Source organism: Larimichthys crocea, chromosome VII (assembly GCF_000972845.2).
Source record: "Larimichthys crocea isolate SSNF chromosome VII, L_crocea_2.0, whole genome shotgun sequence".
NCBI classification, from domain to species: domain Eukaryota; kingdom Metazoa; phylum Chordata; class Actinopteri; family Sciaenidae; genus Larimichthys; species Larimichthys crocea.
This window is the reverse complement of record NC_040017.1, coordinates 13,903,232-13,920,591: the sequence shown is the minus strand read 5'-3', so window position 1 is coordinate 13,920,591 and position 17,360 is coordinate 13,903,232. Positions and strand designations below refer to the sequence as shown.

General features: G+C 37.7%; 2 protein-coding genes across 2 annotated transcripts in view; both read right to left on the bottom strand.

The window, feature by feature from the left end:
• The window catches only part of LOC113746015 (uncharacterized protein C14orf132), a 28,504-nt gene that overhangs the window by 5,966 nt on the left and 5,178 nt on the right, over positions 1-17,360 (bottom strand). The window lies entirely within an intron of this gene.
• LOC104928504 (GTPase IMAP family member 4-like) lies at positions 13,213-15,045 on the bottom strand. The gene is made up of 2 exons (XM_019274620.2): positions 14,859-15,045; positions 13,213-14,364 (listed from the first exon to the last, which is right to left on the bottom strand). The coding sequence occupies exons 1-2, from the start codon at positions 14,902-14,904 to the stop codon at positions 13,391-13,393; spliced, it is 1,020 nt and encodes a 339-aa protein (XP_019130165.2). The 5' UTR covers positions 14,905-15,045; the 3' UTR covers positions 13,213-13,390.

Here is a 17,360-nt window from a genome sequence, read left to right as displayed (position 1 = left end):
TGGGTGTATGGGAAAAAAAGTGTGTATTGTGTGTGTGCGAGTTTTCATCATGACATAAAAAAAACCAACTGATTTCAACCTCGTCAGATATGTACTGACCAATAAGACCAAATATTTAGAGGATGATTCATACATAGATTATTTAAAAAACTCAATTACAGCCCAGCAATTGGTGTTTTTGCCCAGTCAGGTGTAAAAAGGGTTCAAGTTGATGTCAATTCTACTTGAAACAATATATTTTATCATAACTTTTGATGTCAATTCTACTTGAAACAATATATTTTATCATAACTTTACCTGAAATAATGCAATAACAAACGATTGGAAAGATGGTGTGACAGGAATCCTAAATCAGATTTGTACCAACAGCACAGTGAGCACATGGCGGTCAACTCCGCCTGAGTCACCAAGATGATGTGTGGACACGTAGGTAACAGCAAGTAACTCGATCAAAAATGAGGCTTCCTGTGTGTATTTGTGTTTTTCACATGCATGCATGCATGTACATATGGCATGCACCTGCGTATCTGCGCATCCATATTGGTGTGGGCTCGTACAAATATTAATAGCAGGAATCCGTGTGCATGGGTGAATGAACATGCACAAGTTAGAGAACATGTGTTGTTTCTTTGCTTGTGTGCTTCATTTTCTGTGTGTGTACCAATGCAGAAAACATCTGTCTTATCATTTGTGCAGTCGTGTTTATTTTCTGCTAAAAGAAGAACAAAGTTTCCACTGCCTTTTTCTTTCAGAAATTAATATTTTAGAACTAGACAGAACAGGACAGAGTGTTTTGCTTTGAAACTAATTAATGTGCATAAAAAAAATCCTTCTATTTTTCTTTCTTTCCCCTCTATCCAACACTATAAATTACAAAATTAAAAAGGGTGTCCACTGGCACCATTTGCTGTCTTATTAGCTTCTACTCCCAAAAGACAAAAATAAACAGTAGGAGTAAAAAAAAGGGAAGAAAGAGACTAAACAGAGAGAAATAGAAAGACAGGGTTATCAGAGGATAAACATGAATAAACAGCAATAAGTGCACGACGTGTCATTATGTCTTTCCTCATTATTGTCCTTTTCCTTGCCTGTCTCTGTATTCTGCTATTTTTGTCTCTGCTCCAGCCTTCTGTTCGGTCTCTCACCTCTCTTTTTGTCACTCTGTTTTAAATCAAACAGTCCACCACCTGCTTGCTCTCTCTCGTGACATAATGCCTTAACTTCTACCCACTTCTCTTGTATACTTCTGTTCCTTCTTTCTATTTGCATGTGCAAACTTGTATGTCCTCGTTCTACCCTCTCAGAATGCATTTACTCTCTTTGTCATCACCGGTAAAAATCATTGTATTACTCTTGCACTTTCACGATTGGACACGGGCGGGATGTCCTGCTACAGCATGCAGAGCTGCAGAGATTGTTGGATTAGAGATAAACATAATACAGCTTCAATCCTCCAAATCTCTGAAAATGAGAAACCTTTGCTGCATGACGTATCAAGTGCACATCATAACTTCTGTGTGTAATAAGTGGGCATATGAGTCGGCTTCCCATCTGTGAGTGTGTGTCCTGTGGGGGATTGGAGGGAGGAAGCGCATGTGTGTAGTCTTTGTCTGTGTGTGTTTATGTTTGTGTGTGTGTGTGTGTGTGTGTGTGTGTGTGTGTGTATGTGTGTGTGTTTGCCTGTCTCTGTTCTATATGCACAGGTGCGTGCATTGCCTGTATGTATAAACCTTCATTATGTGTGACTATGTAAATGCATACATGTGTATACAAGTGGGTCTCTATGTCCAGGAAGGTGATGGTTTATAAAGTTATATAATGTTAATATATGTTGAGAAGGGATTCAGAAACCGCCTCTGGTGATAACACACACACACACACACACAAACATATACACACACAAGACACAAATGAATGCGCACACATATGCAGCAGGAACACACATTCATCAATCACTGGAAGTGCAAACACACACACACACACACACACACACACACACAATGACACACTGAGGGCTGGGGGTTATTTTACATGAGGGTGAGTTTGGGCGGAATAAGGAGATTTGGGTGAAGAAAAAACTGTGAACTCACTTATCATTTATGAGGCATTTGTCTCACAGGCTATTTGTTTCACAAGCCATTAGTGTAGCCCATGACGTGTCATTTGCTCCTGGGCAAGGGGAATATTTCAGCCTTGTGCACACTGTATCAAATGTGCAAAATTACCAAACAGAAGAGGATTATATTTCCATTTTATAATTGAATTTGAAACTCCTTAAATATATATTTACAGGGCTGGAAATTTGGGTCTCCATCTGTGACCACTTCAACAGAAAAACATGGATGAAAGAAAAGAGGAGGATGACAGAAGAGAAAGATATTAAATGGTGAATAAACAGCCCGAAAGCAGCCAGATGTTCCTCTTCTTTCTGAAACATCTGTCATAAAAGGAGAAATACAGAAAGTGATGGAGATAGAGGAAACAAAATTACAGAAGAGTAATAAAGGAGAGGGCAAGAAGGGGTCCAGAGATAGAAAAAAACATACTGTACCAATCTTTCTTTTCTCTAATGTCTACAGTATTTCTGTTTTTGTGTGTGGTCTGGGCGTTCATACGCTGATGGCAGGAGCTGCCATGCAACTGCTCATCAGGAGTTGTACCTTGCTTCCTTTCCAAACCCCTCGCACTGATACTAAGCTCATACACACACATTCACACATCAGCATCACAGCCATCGCAATTACGCAACCCTTGCTTACTAGACGACTCACTGTATCACCTGAGAAGATCCACTGTGGTCCATGACTGTCTGTGCAAATGGCATGGTGGATTATTTAGTCTGGAACAAAATGGTAGTCCAAGCAACATAAGAACCACATCTAGTGTGTAAAATCTAATTAAAGTCCACAATAACATCTCATCAGGTACTGCATGTCCTGTGATGAGCAACATCTGGCCAAAGCCCCGCAGTCATTAATAATATTGATGCACTGATCTTTAAAAACTGTCAAAGTAAGTATTAAAAGTACGCAATTAATGTTTAAAATTAGCCATTTTTGGGTGAGCCTGGATTGGATCCTAATCAGTTCTTTTTTTTTACCATGGATAAATAAATAGTAAATTAATAAAGTAAATAAATAAAGTATGACAGACACAGGTCTTCTTGTCCATATTTTTTTATCATTAAATTTGTGTCACTTTTAATGAAACTTTTAATCACTGAATTGAAATTATCAGTCAGTCAGTGCCTCAGTCTACTTTCAAATTTGCATCAAAATAAAACTTAAAAGTTCAAAAGAACCCGTCAATATATTGGATTAAAAAAAAAATCCAGAAAAGGAATTTAAAGTATTTTAATAAGGCAATACATTTCTGAATTATTTTATTCTATTGAGACTTTTGAAAGACCTCCAGATACTGTCTCCTGCTGGCAGTGTGTCTGGATTTTTGAATAAAAATAACTCTCATGAGATGATGGTTTCGCCATGAAATAATGGACACCAAGCAAGCTAAATCAAAAAGGAGAAGAAGCTGAAAATAATTTCCAAGTTATTGAGCCGTGTGATGAAAAGAAAATACTGCTGCTAGAATATGTCCAGAGGGGACCTGAGATGATTGAATTCATGACAAGAACTGATGAAGCAAGAATAGCTGAGAAAAAAGCAAGAAAGAGAGAAGAGAACGAGCGGGAAGATGAGTGACAGAAGGCGGAAGTGTCGAGTTTGTAGGTTATGGTTAACAAGAGTACACTATATATATCTATATGTACATATAGGGAGAGAGAGAGGCTTGTTCTCATGGCTGGTTTAATCTTTGCTTATTTGCTGGAGGCTGACAGACGAGCAAAGACCAGCGAAAACTGGCATCCCTAAGCAAACTTATCCTGCTGTCAATAAAACGCTACAATGATTGTTTTGGGATTTCTAACTTTATGTAACTTAAGCATCAGTCATTTTAGCAAGCGCCCCAGAACAACACAACACTGTCAAAGCATTTGGAGGACTTAAAGGAAGATTGTACTGCAGAAAAATAAAAACCTCCGTTGCATGTCAAGCATGCGTTTTATTCAAAACAAATATTCTTAAATGCTTTTTTGCAATAGCAAGCTGTACAAAATTAGTTGTAAGACCTCTTAGCAGAAGCAGATTTCAAAACACGATGCTGGAAAGTAGTTTCATAAATAACTTTTTTGTATGCAAGCAACATATTAATATATTATGAAATTAAAAGGTTAGTGAATAAGGAAGTAAATCTGCAGCAAAAGCACACAAGCGCCTCACACGTACACACACACGCACACACACACACACACACACACAGACATACAAAGAGATTACACACAGGCACAAAGCATCCCGTACACACTGCTCTTCCAATTATTCTGTCCGTACAGTACGCTTCATGTTCACGCTCTGTTAAGCTCATTTCATTAACTCTGTGCTTTGCTGAACAGACACACTAGCCCTGTTACACTGCATGCATGCACCGAGATGCAAAGTTTACTGCGTGCACTTCATGAAACCTGGCCTCTTGTTAAAGAAGCAAGTCTGACCACTTCTGTCATGATTAGTGAATTCAGGAAGCAGAAGGAGGAGCTTTTCACTCTTTATCAATCAGAATATGCTGAGTCATGTCGGCTGTAAATGCACATTGAAATCCTGGTTGATATTCCATTAAGTGAGCAAAGGCACAGGGACAATGGCAGGGTTTCTGTACAGCAGACTCCTGAATACATATGCCTGAGTTTAAGCAGAAAAGCTGGAGAACAGCAGGGAATATTAGAAAACATGTACTACATACTGTATGTGTGTAACTTTCCTTCACAAGTGGAAAAAAAACACTTTCTGTGAGACATACAAAAACCTAAAGAGTAAGAGCAGAGAGGGTAAATTACTACCCTTGAACTATGACTGAGCAGGTGGACGTGCTCATCACTGTACTTTGTTGTCGTGCTCAGCTGTGCTGCGCCTGGAGCAGGTGACAAATCAAAGAACCATGATGGTTATTGCATAAAGCAGGAAAAAATCATTGCATTCAGCTTTTTGCTCACGGAGATTACTGTTACTTGTGTTTACATCATTATGAGCTCATTCCTCCGGACTTGTTTAATATCAGCTTACAAAATTGTAACATAATATGACAGAAACTAAACACATAAAAGCATGGAGGATCCTCTTTAAGAATGACTACTACCCACCGGTGTCGCTAAATCCACCAGAACTGAAATTTTTAAAGGTAAAGTCAGAAAGTCACAAGCACATATACTAGACTTATCAGGGATGTTTCTGTCGTCGTGTCAAGCTCCATTGTAACATAATGCAATATCAGTAATAGATGCTGTGTGAGAGAGATTATTCTAATCCTTGAATGAATAAAAAAGAAATCAGACCAAGGTAATTCCTTACTGCTAAGGTATCCAATGAGTGCATTGTTTATTGCGTTTTAAATTTAAAGCTTAAGAGATGTGATTAAATGTACTATAGAAATAAGCTTTTTCTTACACAATACACTTGTGTGTAATGAGGTTACAGGTTGTCCAGGCTCATGACAACTTAAATACTTTGTATAGCAGTCCTGAAATTCCACAATAAATGAACATTTATTGAATAATGATTGAAATGACATTTCTTTCTAAAACGAACTGGTTTATGAACTCAAACCTGACACTGAAATGTCAATAGAAGCATTTATTGTCATTTATTATGGCGATGATGATCCAAATGTCAATGTCTTTGGCTATAATTAAAAAAAACATTTCTCTAAACAATCTCATTATAAAGGAAGAGAATACCTGAGGTGAAGTGTGGGTTGACAGTTGACTCATTTACGTAACAAAAGTTCTCTCGTGTCCGACCCTATACATGTCTGACGTGTGTGAATGAGTCTAATCTGTCATGCAATCCATCCTGAATGAACAAAGCATTATGGAGCTTATATTATGCGTGCCATGAGTGACTCATCTGCCTGTGTGCTTAATGTGTTCAGCAGAGTCAAAACCTCTGCTTATCACAAGAGGTTATCTCAACTCTCTGTACTGAAATGACAAAGGAAACTCATATACATATTTTCCACATACCAATTACCAATATACACACCCTGACTCCTGTATTTGTACTTCAAAGTTACCAAGGCATCTTTAAGGTGGACCAGACATTTTTATCAACCATGCAAAACAAGCCATATGTGTATTATAAGTATTATGCGGGTATTATCAGTATCAAACCTATTTACATACTACTACTTACATAGGAAGAAGAAAATGGAGAAGGAGGAGGTGTTGTAGAGCAAAATGTACATGCATTCCTATTCCTCCCTACACTGTAAAAAATGTCTGTAGATTTGACGGTGAAAAACTGTCAAAACTTGATCGTAAAAGGCCGTAAAATATGTCATAAAATATTATGGTGTTTCACTGTACAATTAACAGTCTCTGATATAAAATACTATAATATTTACCTTAAAATGCAGAATAAATAAAGATTGTGAAATATTTCATTGCATATTTTATAGTCTTTTACTGTCAAGTTTTGATTGTTTTTCACTGTAAAATCTACAGACATTGTACTAACATCCTTTTACTGTAATATTAGACAAAGTTATACCATAGTTATTACTGTAAAAATTCTTCGACAGTGTATCAACACCTCAGGACTGGATTAATCAAAAGGAATGTGACTTTGCTGTTTCTGCTGTTTATATATGACTGAGGTTTAGTGGCATTTAATGGTGCAGTTGCTGATAGCAACGCCCTTACCTTATCCTCTCCATCCCACTATGGTGGCTGCAAAACACATTAAAAACATAAAAAGGGCCTATCTGGAGCCACAGTTTAGTTTGTTCTTCCTGGGCTACTGTAGAAACATGGTGTTTCAAAACAGCGGACTCTATGGAAGAGGACACATGTCATCTGTAGATATAAAAGGTTCATTCAAGTGATTATACACTAATAAAAGCATAGTTATGGATATTATATTTAATTTCTTCTGTATTCTGTAAATAGAGTGCCTCAAATCTGATACACTGGACTTTTAAGTTTGTGGTTGTGCCTTATATTTTATTACTATATTATAACTTTACTGTTCTAAAGTGCAGCAGAAACATTAACAGCGTTGAAATTCTTGGTATATAAGAAAACATGGTCACATTTTTTTTCCCGATAAACTGTAAAGAAGAACTTCTCTTGATGGGTCAGGTCTGCTGTCCATGTCAAAGTCTTCTAAAGTACCTGATAACCTCTTAAACAGATGGTAATCTGACCTAACTCTCCATCAGACACACTTTGATAGACACGCCTTAATTAAGACTAATCTAACGTTCACTCACAGAAAAAGAAAAAGATAGAAAGGGATGGAATCCAGTCATCAACAAAAGCCAGTGGTCCCTGTTTGAGCTCTTTGTCTTGCTCAAGGACACTTCATCAGCGACTGAAACACCACAAGAAAAATCAGCATCAATTGAACCAGGAGTAGCAATAAAGCACTCTGAGATATATTAATATTCCTCGCCAGGTCTTACAAAAGTGGATTTTAAATTGAGTGGACTTGAAGTACTTGACTTGATGTAGTCTATTAATAATATGCTGACGTACTGCTGCTTGCATGAAAACATCACTTAATTATCAGGTTTATGATGCATTTCAGTGACCCTAAAGTCTTTTAGCTGGAAAAAAAACCATTTCCATCTTTTTTCCAAAGTTTTGGAGGTGCGTAGTTTTCTTCAGCAAGAACGTTGAGGCGTTGAGTATTCAGAGACAGTTAGCATGGGGTGATTAAGGACCACACATTGAGCACACCTGATTAACTATCTGAGAACAGATGGCTATCAGATGAGGCTTTCCATCAAACTCCTCCAGCTGGACAGGGTTCACGTCTGGAGCAGGCTCGATGACAACAATCAGGGACTTACTAGGGGAATACTGCTCAATCCAGAAACCAGAATATGAGTCCCTGAAACTGCTTTCTGTGCAGGAAGATTTAGACAGAGATGCAATTTTACCTCACAGTTCAGAAGTTGAAATCATAATCAGTTGTGTGGAAAAGCTTTTGGAAGACTGAAACCCTCTTTGCACAGAGGGTTAGTTGATTGAATAACTTTGAGCAGATGGTTGTTATGAAAGATTTTCCATCAAATCTGCACTGCTGGATAAGAGGGTACACTGCAGGAAATAAGTATCTCATCTGCACAATAAGACTGCTGCGTGTGTCATATATGTCATGGTGTAAGACATCTTCCAGGTCATATCTGTTATTTAACTTCACTCCTGATGCCCCCTTTGATATTTGAAGGCTTGGCCTGTTGGAGTCTAAATAATATGGAGCAGGAATGGGGAAAATGATTGATAATTTCACACTGTTTTTGAATACAACATTTCGCAAACTGAACATTGGGGGAAAAAATGCCTCTAATGATAAATTTGTACTAAACTATGCTATCAGGTACACAGTGATCAAAGTGCAAACACAGTGTCATATTTTATTGTTCTTATATGTTGTAATTCATTGACTGCCACCATTCAAATGACTGATCAAACTAAAACTAACTAACAAAAGCACAGAATGTCACTAACCATGCATCTGTCATGAGTTTCAGATGTGATAAATCTGAATTCCTGTGACAGATATCATTGTAAAACAATCAAACCATGCAATCTAACAATTTATAATACTGTTACATGATGTACTCCAAAATCGTAAGGGATTTTTTTATCTATAGAGAGGCTCAGTCTCAGTAATGCCATCTAGTGTTTTGAAACCTTCTCAGTCCAACTTGGACTACAGTCCGAAACACACTCGCTATTAATATTGTTTTTTAGATGTTATCTGCTGGGTGTTTCTCTGTTACAATCCTCAAAGTTAATTGTACCATTAAAATATTATTGATGTTGTACATATTTAATTTGACACAGGCTTTTTCCTCCTTCTTGGGTCTGGCATTTAGGCAATACACTGACTTGTGCAGTGATTGAGGAGCAAACCAGGGTTCAGTGTCTTATCTAAGGACATATCGACATGTGGGGTTAGGATTACCATTCTCCTCACCAGGCCATCACCCATATTTAGTTTTGTAAAAGTAAAACTCTCGTAATGCATCCTCTTTGCAAATCGAGCAGTAAAGTAACAGCGATTCAAATGAAGTAAAAGTAGGACTTTCACTGTACTTCACAGTACAGTAATTGCCTATAAAACATCTCTGTAGGCTGCATAACCCTACACCTCACAAAGGGACCTCGATTGTAACATAAAGCTCTGCCCCCGGGCTAGTTAAAGCTTAACATTATGGGTCAGAGGAGACAGAGCAAAGAAACACAGGCGGTAAATGGGAAAAGAATGTTTTATCACAATACGGAGTAAATAAATGGATGAGACTGCTCCAGCATCTGTGATAGGAGGAAAGAAACATGCCAGCAAGAGAAACACAGAATCACTTCATCCGTTTTTATCTATTTTTTAGTGTATGCTCTATCTTTACAGATAGAGAACAATTACAATTTCTTGGAGATGAAATTCCTTAGAGGAGCAAAAGACCCAAGCCTCTCTCTCTCAAACCCAAAAAGTCCATGATATCTTTGTAATGTTGTTAACAGAAAAAGGAAACTATAATTGAAATCTCTCTCATCCTGAGTGCAGTATTTATGAGGCATAGATGCTTCAGCCTCAGTGACTCAGTTGTTTAAATAAAATTTGATCCCAAGCTTGCGTGACCCTTTTGAAGAAGCAAATTTGCAGTCTGAGTCATCTCTGTATGTGTGCACTGTCTAAAATTGTATATCTACTATCCAAATTTGTGCGTTACAAACAACTTTTCTAACACTGCTGCTATTCCCAAGTACTTTCATTTGCATTCTCACTGCACTTTATACATGCATATAATGTTTTATCTAACCTAACCTCAGTGATTTCCTAATTATTGTGAAATAAGGCTGATTATTCACACTTTATACTGTTACACAAGTTAAAAAAGACAACTTTTAACAATAGACATTCAAGAAACGAAAGCAAAGGCTCAACATATTTGCTCTATTTGCCCCTCCTGGTCTTGGTTAGACCGTTTAGTGTGACACAAACTGCCCCCTTTAAAAACTATAATCAGCAGTGTAATCCAGTTCATTACTCTTCCTTAGTCGGAAAAAAGGTTGGATTTAGTTGCCTAAAAGACTTAAAAGTAAGAACCTAAATGGCTAAATGTATTTCTGCTTCCTTACCTGTGTTGCCATCAATGATAACTCCATTATTCTTGGATCAATAGGTACCAGCCTGAGCGTGTAAAGAACACGTTTTGTTGACGGCAAAGAAATGTAAAGGAGAAGAAGGAGGAAAAAAAAAAAAGTATGAGGAAGGTCTGTAAAACTGCAATGCTGTGCTTCGCTGGATGAGTGCAGTTGTGGATGTGCTACATAATGACACAACGCAATGCTTTTCATGCTTCATGGACGAGTTTATTCACTCAGCACATCTCCCTCTCTTTCTGTATGGATGTGTATGTTGGGAGGAGGCAGGGGTAAACTTGTGCTTGAAGCATACCATGCAAACCTTGCAGACGTAATAATGCTGGTGTGGCTTTTGCATGTAAGCTGTTTTGACACTGCCACCTTGCACGTCTGCCTGCTGCCACTTTTAGATGATTTCTCTAAAATGAACTTTATAATCCTAAACTTGAATCATCTAATTATTAATCTCCATCTGAAAATCTTTTTTGTGTTTGTTTCTCCGGATTTTCCATTGGTTAATTTATTATGTTTAATAAATCAGTTCATAATGTTTTATAGATGAGAAATAATGCATTAATAACTTTTGGGAAGCAAGGTTGTGTATAGCTCCCTTTGATGGTGTGCATGTCTTTCAAGCATGAGTGTTGACTTTTTAGCTTAACGTTTTAATTCATCAGGGAGAAGGGCTGCAGGACTGAACTAAATTCCATTTAATACATCAACATCTGTAGATTTAATAGATTACCTCATGACATATAAATGTTTAAAATTACAGCTGAACCACACCTGTCCGATGACACACACACCCACTTAATGCATGGATTGGTCGGCTTGTGGAAGCGATAAAGTAAATAGGATTTGAATTTCTTTCCTTTTTCATTTGTTACAAAACTATTTCTGTCACATTTTCTGTGGACAGTTTAGTGCAACATGCCTAAAACTTGACTTGTCTAAAAATACATTATTCCCCCATATTGCCCACATCTTGCCCGATTTGGGCGATTTGGCACTGAAATGTTTGATATTGTACATTTGAAATGGATTTTATCCGCTATCTGTTTTTACAGCTTAGCAAGTGTCAATGTCTTGTCAGGGAGCTTCATAACCTACATTGTCCATCTGGCTCTTCGTATGAATTTGCATGTGTTGGGTGAGGGGCACCTCATAATATACAGTATGTGTATGTTAATCACAGCATTTCATGACCATCACATTTATATATAGTTTTTCTACTGTAGTAATGCAGTAATTTCATATATACCCAAATTAGCTGGGTTGTATTTGATTATTTGCATGAGAATCATTAAACTGTTGAAAATAGTTTAAAAGCTGCTTGTTCTTTGGGTTTTGCATGGACAAAATTTATGGTATCATCTGCATACATTTGAACTTCACACACCATGCAGACTGATAGTGAATCATTTATATAGAAGCTGAACAGAAGAGGTCCCTGAATGGTTTTGGCCCATTTCATTGCTCAGGAAGGTCCCAAAGATAAGACTTCATCCAATTCAATGTGTTAGAAGAGATCAAATCAAAGAAATCAAATGCCTTCTTTAAGTCTCAAAATATGGCCCCAACAAGACCTCCTTTGTCCATTTCACTGTCTGGGATCCTATGTGGCATATAAAGTGCATTTTTCTGTTGTCACATATGGCTTCAGAAGATGAAAGAAAAAACACACACATATACCACAATAAGACACACACAAAAATCTAGTGTTGCTCAGAAGTCAAGCACACATGCACATGCTATTCTTTCATTAACTGTGCTTGAAATGAGCTTGTGTGGGTTGCTGAATTTAATTTCCAAAGACAGATTCACCCCAAGCCAGTTATGTGTCTCCAATGTCACAGCACACCAAGATGTTAACTGTAGACTTGTATTGTACTCTGTGGCCTTTTGAACAATTACTACTGCATGAGAAAAAACCCTAAAATAGTCCTTATTCAGGACGATGTTTGTGTTACAAGTAAGAGAATGAAAATGACTGTATGTGGACGTGTCCTACATAGACATGTGAGTATGTAGGCTTGTAAATGTGATGTAAGGCTGCTTCAAAGCGATGTGTGCCTCTTTTATCCACACGACAGACCATTTGAGGAGAGATGGTCATTTTCCCTGAGGGCAACTGAGTCCAGCTGTCAGCAGAGAGGGTGAGACACAAAGTCATTTTAAACAAAAGAGAAAAAAAAATGTGGACTGATAAACAAGTAATTAAAAGGGTGGGTTTACTTGTTTCACACATTTATTTAACCATCACCCAACCACAGTTTGTTTTTATGTGTAACATTCAGGACTGTCTGTCACAGACAAATTTGCCTGTAGTGTTTCCCTGTGTGTCTGCTTAATGTGTACATCCGCTTCCTATCTGCCTTAACAGTTTTTTGGCATATAGAAATACATAGGAAAAAAAGGGCTTCACACACATGTACAAACTGATTTCAAAAGCTCCTTTTTCGTCGACCATGTTCACAAATGTGATTTGCCATTGTGGAAACCAAGGTTATTAAAGTAACTACAACTAAATTTAAAAAATGACATTAACTGATAAGATATTGTGTACAAAAACTAAACATATTTGAACTATAAAAACCCAAATGAAACAAATAAAGTAAAAAAGACTACAATGAGGTTAAAAAAAAAAAAAGATCCCATCCATCTATTTTTCATAACAGTTTATCTTCATCAGGGTTGTGGGGAGCTGGATTGACATTGGACAAGAGGCATAATACACCCACACACCACACATAAAGACAAACAACCATTTACACTCACATTCACACCTACAGGCAATTTAGAGTCACCAATTAACCTGTTAACTACATGTCTTTGGACTGTACAGACACACACACAGGGCTAACATGCAAACTTCACATAGAGAGGAAACCAGAACCTTCTTGCTGAGAGGCAACAGTGCTAACCACTGCTGAAAACAAAACTTTGAAAATAAAAACTAATGATACAAAAAAAAAAAATAGAACAGTATAAAAACTTTGCAGGAAACACACAGTAAAAATGCAAAACAAAAATATTGTATATACAGTATGTTACTAAAAGACACCTCCACCAACAATTTTCTAATAACAACTTTACCTCTGTCATCTATTCAAGTTGGTCAGTTCATTATAAAAGTTGAGTTCCAAGGTTGTTCCAAGACTCTGTACAGGCCGCTTACATGATTTACTGTACCATGCATCTGTTTTTTAGAGCTCTTACTGTTACTGGTGCCAAGACTCCTACTATAGCCCCGGTAACTCCACCCACCAGAGCTCCCATGCCAATGCAAAGTGGACCTCCTACAGCGCCAACAGCAGCCCCGATTGCAACACCCGCTTCAGCGGTTGTTACGATCATACCAGTTTCAAGGAATTTGTTTTTCTTCTCTGCCTTTTCTCTTGATTTTTCTTGAAACGATTCTCCGAGTTGCCGTAGCTTTTCCTTCAGCTGTTCTCCTTTGAACTTGGCCCTCAGTTTTTCTTCTTCTTTGTGTTTTTCCTCTGCATCAGCCTTCAAAATCTTCACCATTTGTTCTATGATTGCTTTCTCAGCCTCCTGGAACATTTGATTCGTGTAAAATGTTCCTCCATTATCACGGACTATACTTGCTATCTTCGTAAGCAGCCGAGATACTTGCGTGTTATCTTTAACTGTGTTGTTGAAGACATGATACCGCCACTTACATTTTGTAATGAGATGAGTAAGTTTCTGGCTCTGTCTAAAGAATTCATCAATCCTTGTGTGTCCCAACTTGTCACCGTGAGTGAAGAGAACCAAGGAGTAATTTGCAACCCTATCGCCGAACACCATCTGCAGGAGTTCAACAGTTTTCTGTTCCTCCTCTGTGAATCTGCCACCAATATTGATCACAATCAGGAAGACATGAGGACCAGGAGCAGAGAGAGAGATGCATTCTTTCAGCTTTCTGATCACTTCTTCTTCTGTGTACTTTGTATCATAGATACCTGGTGTGTCAATGACCGCCACTCTGCGTCCATCCACCGTTCCTCTGACCTTCGCACATGCTGATGTCACAGACTCTGGAGAAAGTAGTGATTTGAAAGACTGTTTGTTAAGGATGGTGTTTCCTGATGCACTCTTCCCATTTCCTGTCTTTCCAATCAGCACTATTCGGATTTCTTCGTTTGGATCCAAATCTACAAAACAACATGGGAAAAGCCTTCCTTTAGCGTGAATATCATGTTACAACATCCATGGATTCATGTACAGTGCATTTGGTAAAATGTATGACACAATGACAATGTCATCTAATCAGTCAACTTTAATCTGTTTTTAATGACAATAACGAAACAATAGTATTAGCATGGCTATCCATGAATTTTCAAATTTACTGTTTTACAAAAAAACTAGTAAAGCACATTATTATTTCTTGATTAAGATTTCTAGATTAAGATTAAGTAGTTGAATGTTATGCTTGATTAATTTCTGACTTCTCAGAGAAGCCCAGTGAGCCGGCTCAAATTTAGGTATAAAAAGGTGAATTCAGTTTGAAACTGTGTCATGTTTTGTAAAGATACAGTGCAGATCATTATGTGAGGTTTGAAAAATAAATAACTGTAATGTACGTAAACACCCGTATAGTTAAATAAACAAAAGACTAAAATGTAAGAAAAAAGATGATAGAGATTACCTCTGTTCCTTGTAGTTGCCACGCGCTTCGGAACACTGCAGGCCATAGTTTTGCAGATTCAAGTGTCTGAATCGTGAAAACAGTTCTTTCCGCTCCTGCAGCCTGATGAGTACTGATGCTTTTATAGTTTAACACACCATAATGAAGCCTATCTTTCACTTTTTGTTTAATTTAGTTGGCAACTTTCCATTGCTCTTGTCTGAGTATTCAAGCTGGATTACATTCCAGTATCTTACAGTAAGATACAAGGAAGTACAGTATATGTTAGTGGAAATTTCTAGGTGGTTTGGAAAATCTTTTGCACAACAAAAGACATAACATTTATAAGAACTCTCCGTGTTTCAAAGAAACAGATGTTCAACTATTTTAAACAAAGGTAACCTTTAAACCTTTAATAGCTAAGACATCACTCTATGGCCTATAATAATTCACGTTAACAGGTCCCTTTCTCATCAGAAATACAGATGAATGAAGCAATAGCTCTTCAAGTAGATCAAAAGATCTCACGATGTATCAGGCAATGTACTCACATTAAACAGGCTCCACATTCGTTATGGGGGTTAGGAGAGGACGTGTAGACGTGTTGGTGTTGTCAGCTACAAGTATAGCTTCAATTTGAAAGGCCAGGATTTGCTTAAAAGTACACTCAACCAAAATATGAACACTTTTGTTTTTGCTCCCGTTTTCATGAGTTGAAGTAAAGGGCTTAAAGACTTCACACAACAAACATATCTCTCTCAAATTCTGTTCAGAAATGTATTAAAATGTGTGTTTGTGAGCACTTCTACTTTACCAAGATGCTGAACATGACTAAGACACAGATGTACCTTAGACAAGTCACAATAAAAGGCTAGTACTTGCTGCCTTCATTGGAGTATCGGGTAAGTACTGACAAGAACTGTATTGGAAACTCTTCTTTTGTTCTCTGACAGCTCTCAGATCACAAACATGTTTATGATTGTAAATGCATTTTCAGTTTCAGTTTCTTCTCACAAGGTTATTCTCTCCCTTTAATCTCACACCGTCTCTCTTTACCCACATTGACTACTACTACTACTAGAAAAAAGTTAACTTAAATATATGACCACAGTTTTAAAAAGAAGAACACATTTTGGTGAAAGTATAAGTTTACCCTGGTAGTTGTAGTTTATAAATATATTTTTTTTAATTATTATTTATGTTTTGGATGCTGAAGTTGGAGTGATTCATTGTGTTTACTGGTTGTATGATGTCAATTAGTCACCCGGATTCCTGAATCTTTACTTTCTTTAACAACAACAGCGTCTTCCCTCCATTAATAATCATGTGAAAAAAACTAACATGATAGACTTAATTGAATGTGTGATGAAAAAATGTAACTACTTTTTGTGAACACCCTGGCTTTGGTGATGGTTATGTAGGCCTGTTGGGCAAGTCAAACCTTTTTGACATTTACAGATCTAATTGTTTTCAAAAAGGAAAACAATTAGATCTGCTGATTATTGATGTTTATCAGTTGTTCATACTGTTCCTGTTTGTGTATAAGTGTAGACACTTCCAAACAATCACACTTACTGGCAGAGATGAATCACCAATCATCTCTGGCAGTAAGTGTGACTTACTGGCTGCTTATGAAGTTATGAATGTGGCTGCTCCTGTTTCAAACAAAGAAATTCCCTTATCTGCATGTAACCATCTGCTACTGTCATCGGCTGTTGTCTGCTGTGATGATACTCTGTTTTCACTCTGTTTGAATATTGTTATCATTGTTTCAGACATTTCCTTTATTTAAGTGTTCCGTTTTCCAGACTTCCCACGTACCAGCAATTCAGGCAGCAACTAGTGTATCATTATTACAAATGCAGCTCTTGAATATTAATAGGCCCCAGTGTCTTTATTATCGATGCATTAACAGGTTTCTTCAACCTTTTTTCCCTGTTAAAGGGTTTTTTGTGGGCAAGTTTTTCCTCCTCGAACCGAGGGTCTAAGGACAGAGGGTGTCACTCCCTGTAATTGTAAGCCTCTGAGGCAATTACTTTGTGACTTTGGGCTCTACAATAAATTTGATTTGATTTGATTTAAGTCACGTTAACAGTCCCTTTCTCATCAGAAATACGATGAATGAAGCAACGTCTTCAAGCTGATCAAGAGATCTCACGAGTTTCGGCAATGCACTCACATTAACGGCTCACATTGTCCTGGGGGTTACGGCTGTGTTGTCACTTCAAGTCTGCTCATTTGAAAGGCCGTTTTGCTTAAAAGTACACTCACCCCCATCTATGACCCCCTTCCGGGCCTTCAATCCCACCCCCCACCCTCTCCTCTCCACTTCTTTTCCTACTCCTTCAACCTTTGTTTTTTTTCACTCTCCTTTTCCCCCTCTTCTCCCCTTTCCTCCTCCCCCTTTTTCCCTCTCCCTTTTTCCCCCTTCCCCTCTCTTCCTTCTTCCTCCTTTTCCTTCTTTTTCCTTTCTTCCCCTCCCCCCTCTTTTCCCCCTTCTTCCTCTTCCCTCTCTTCTCCTCC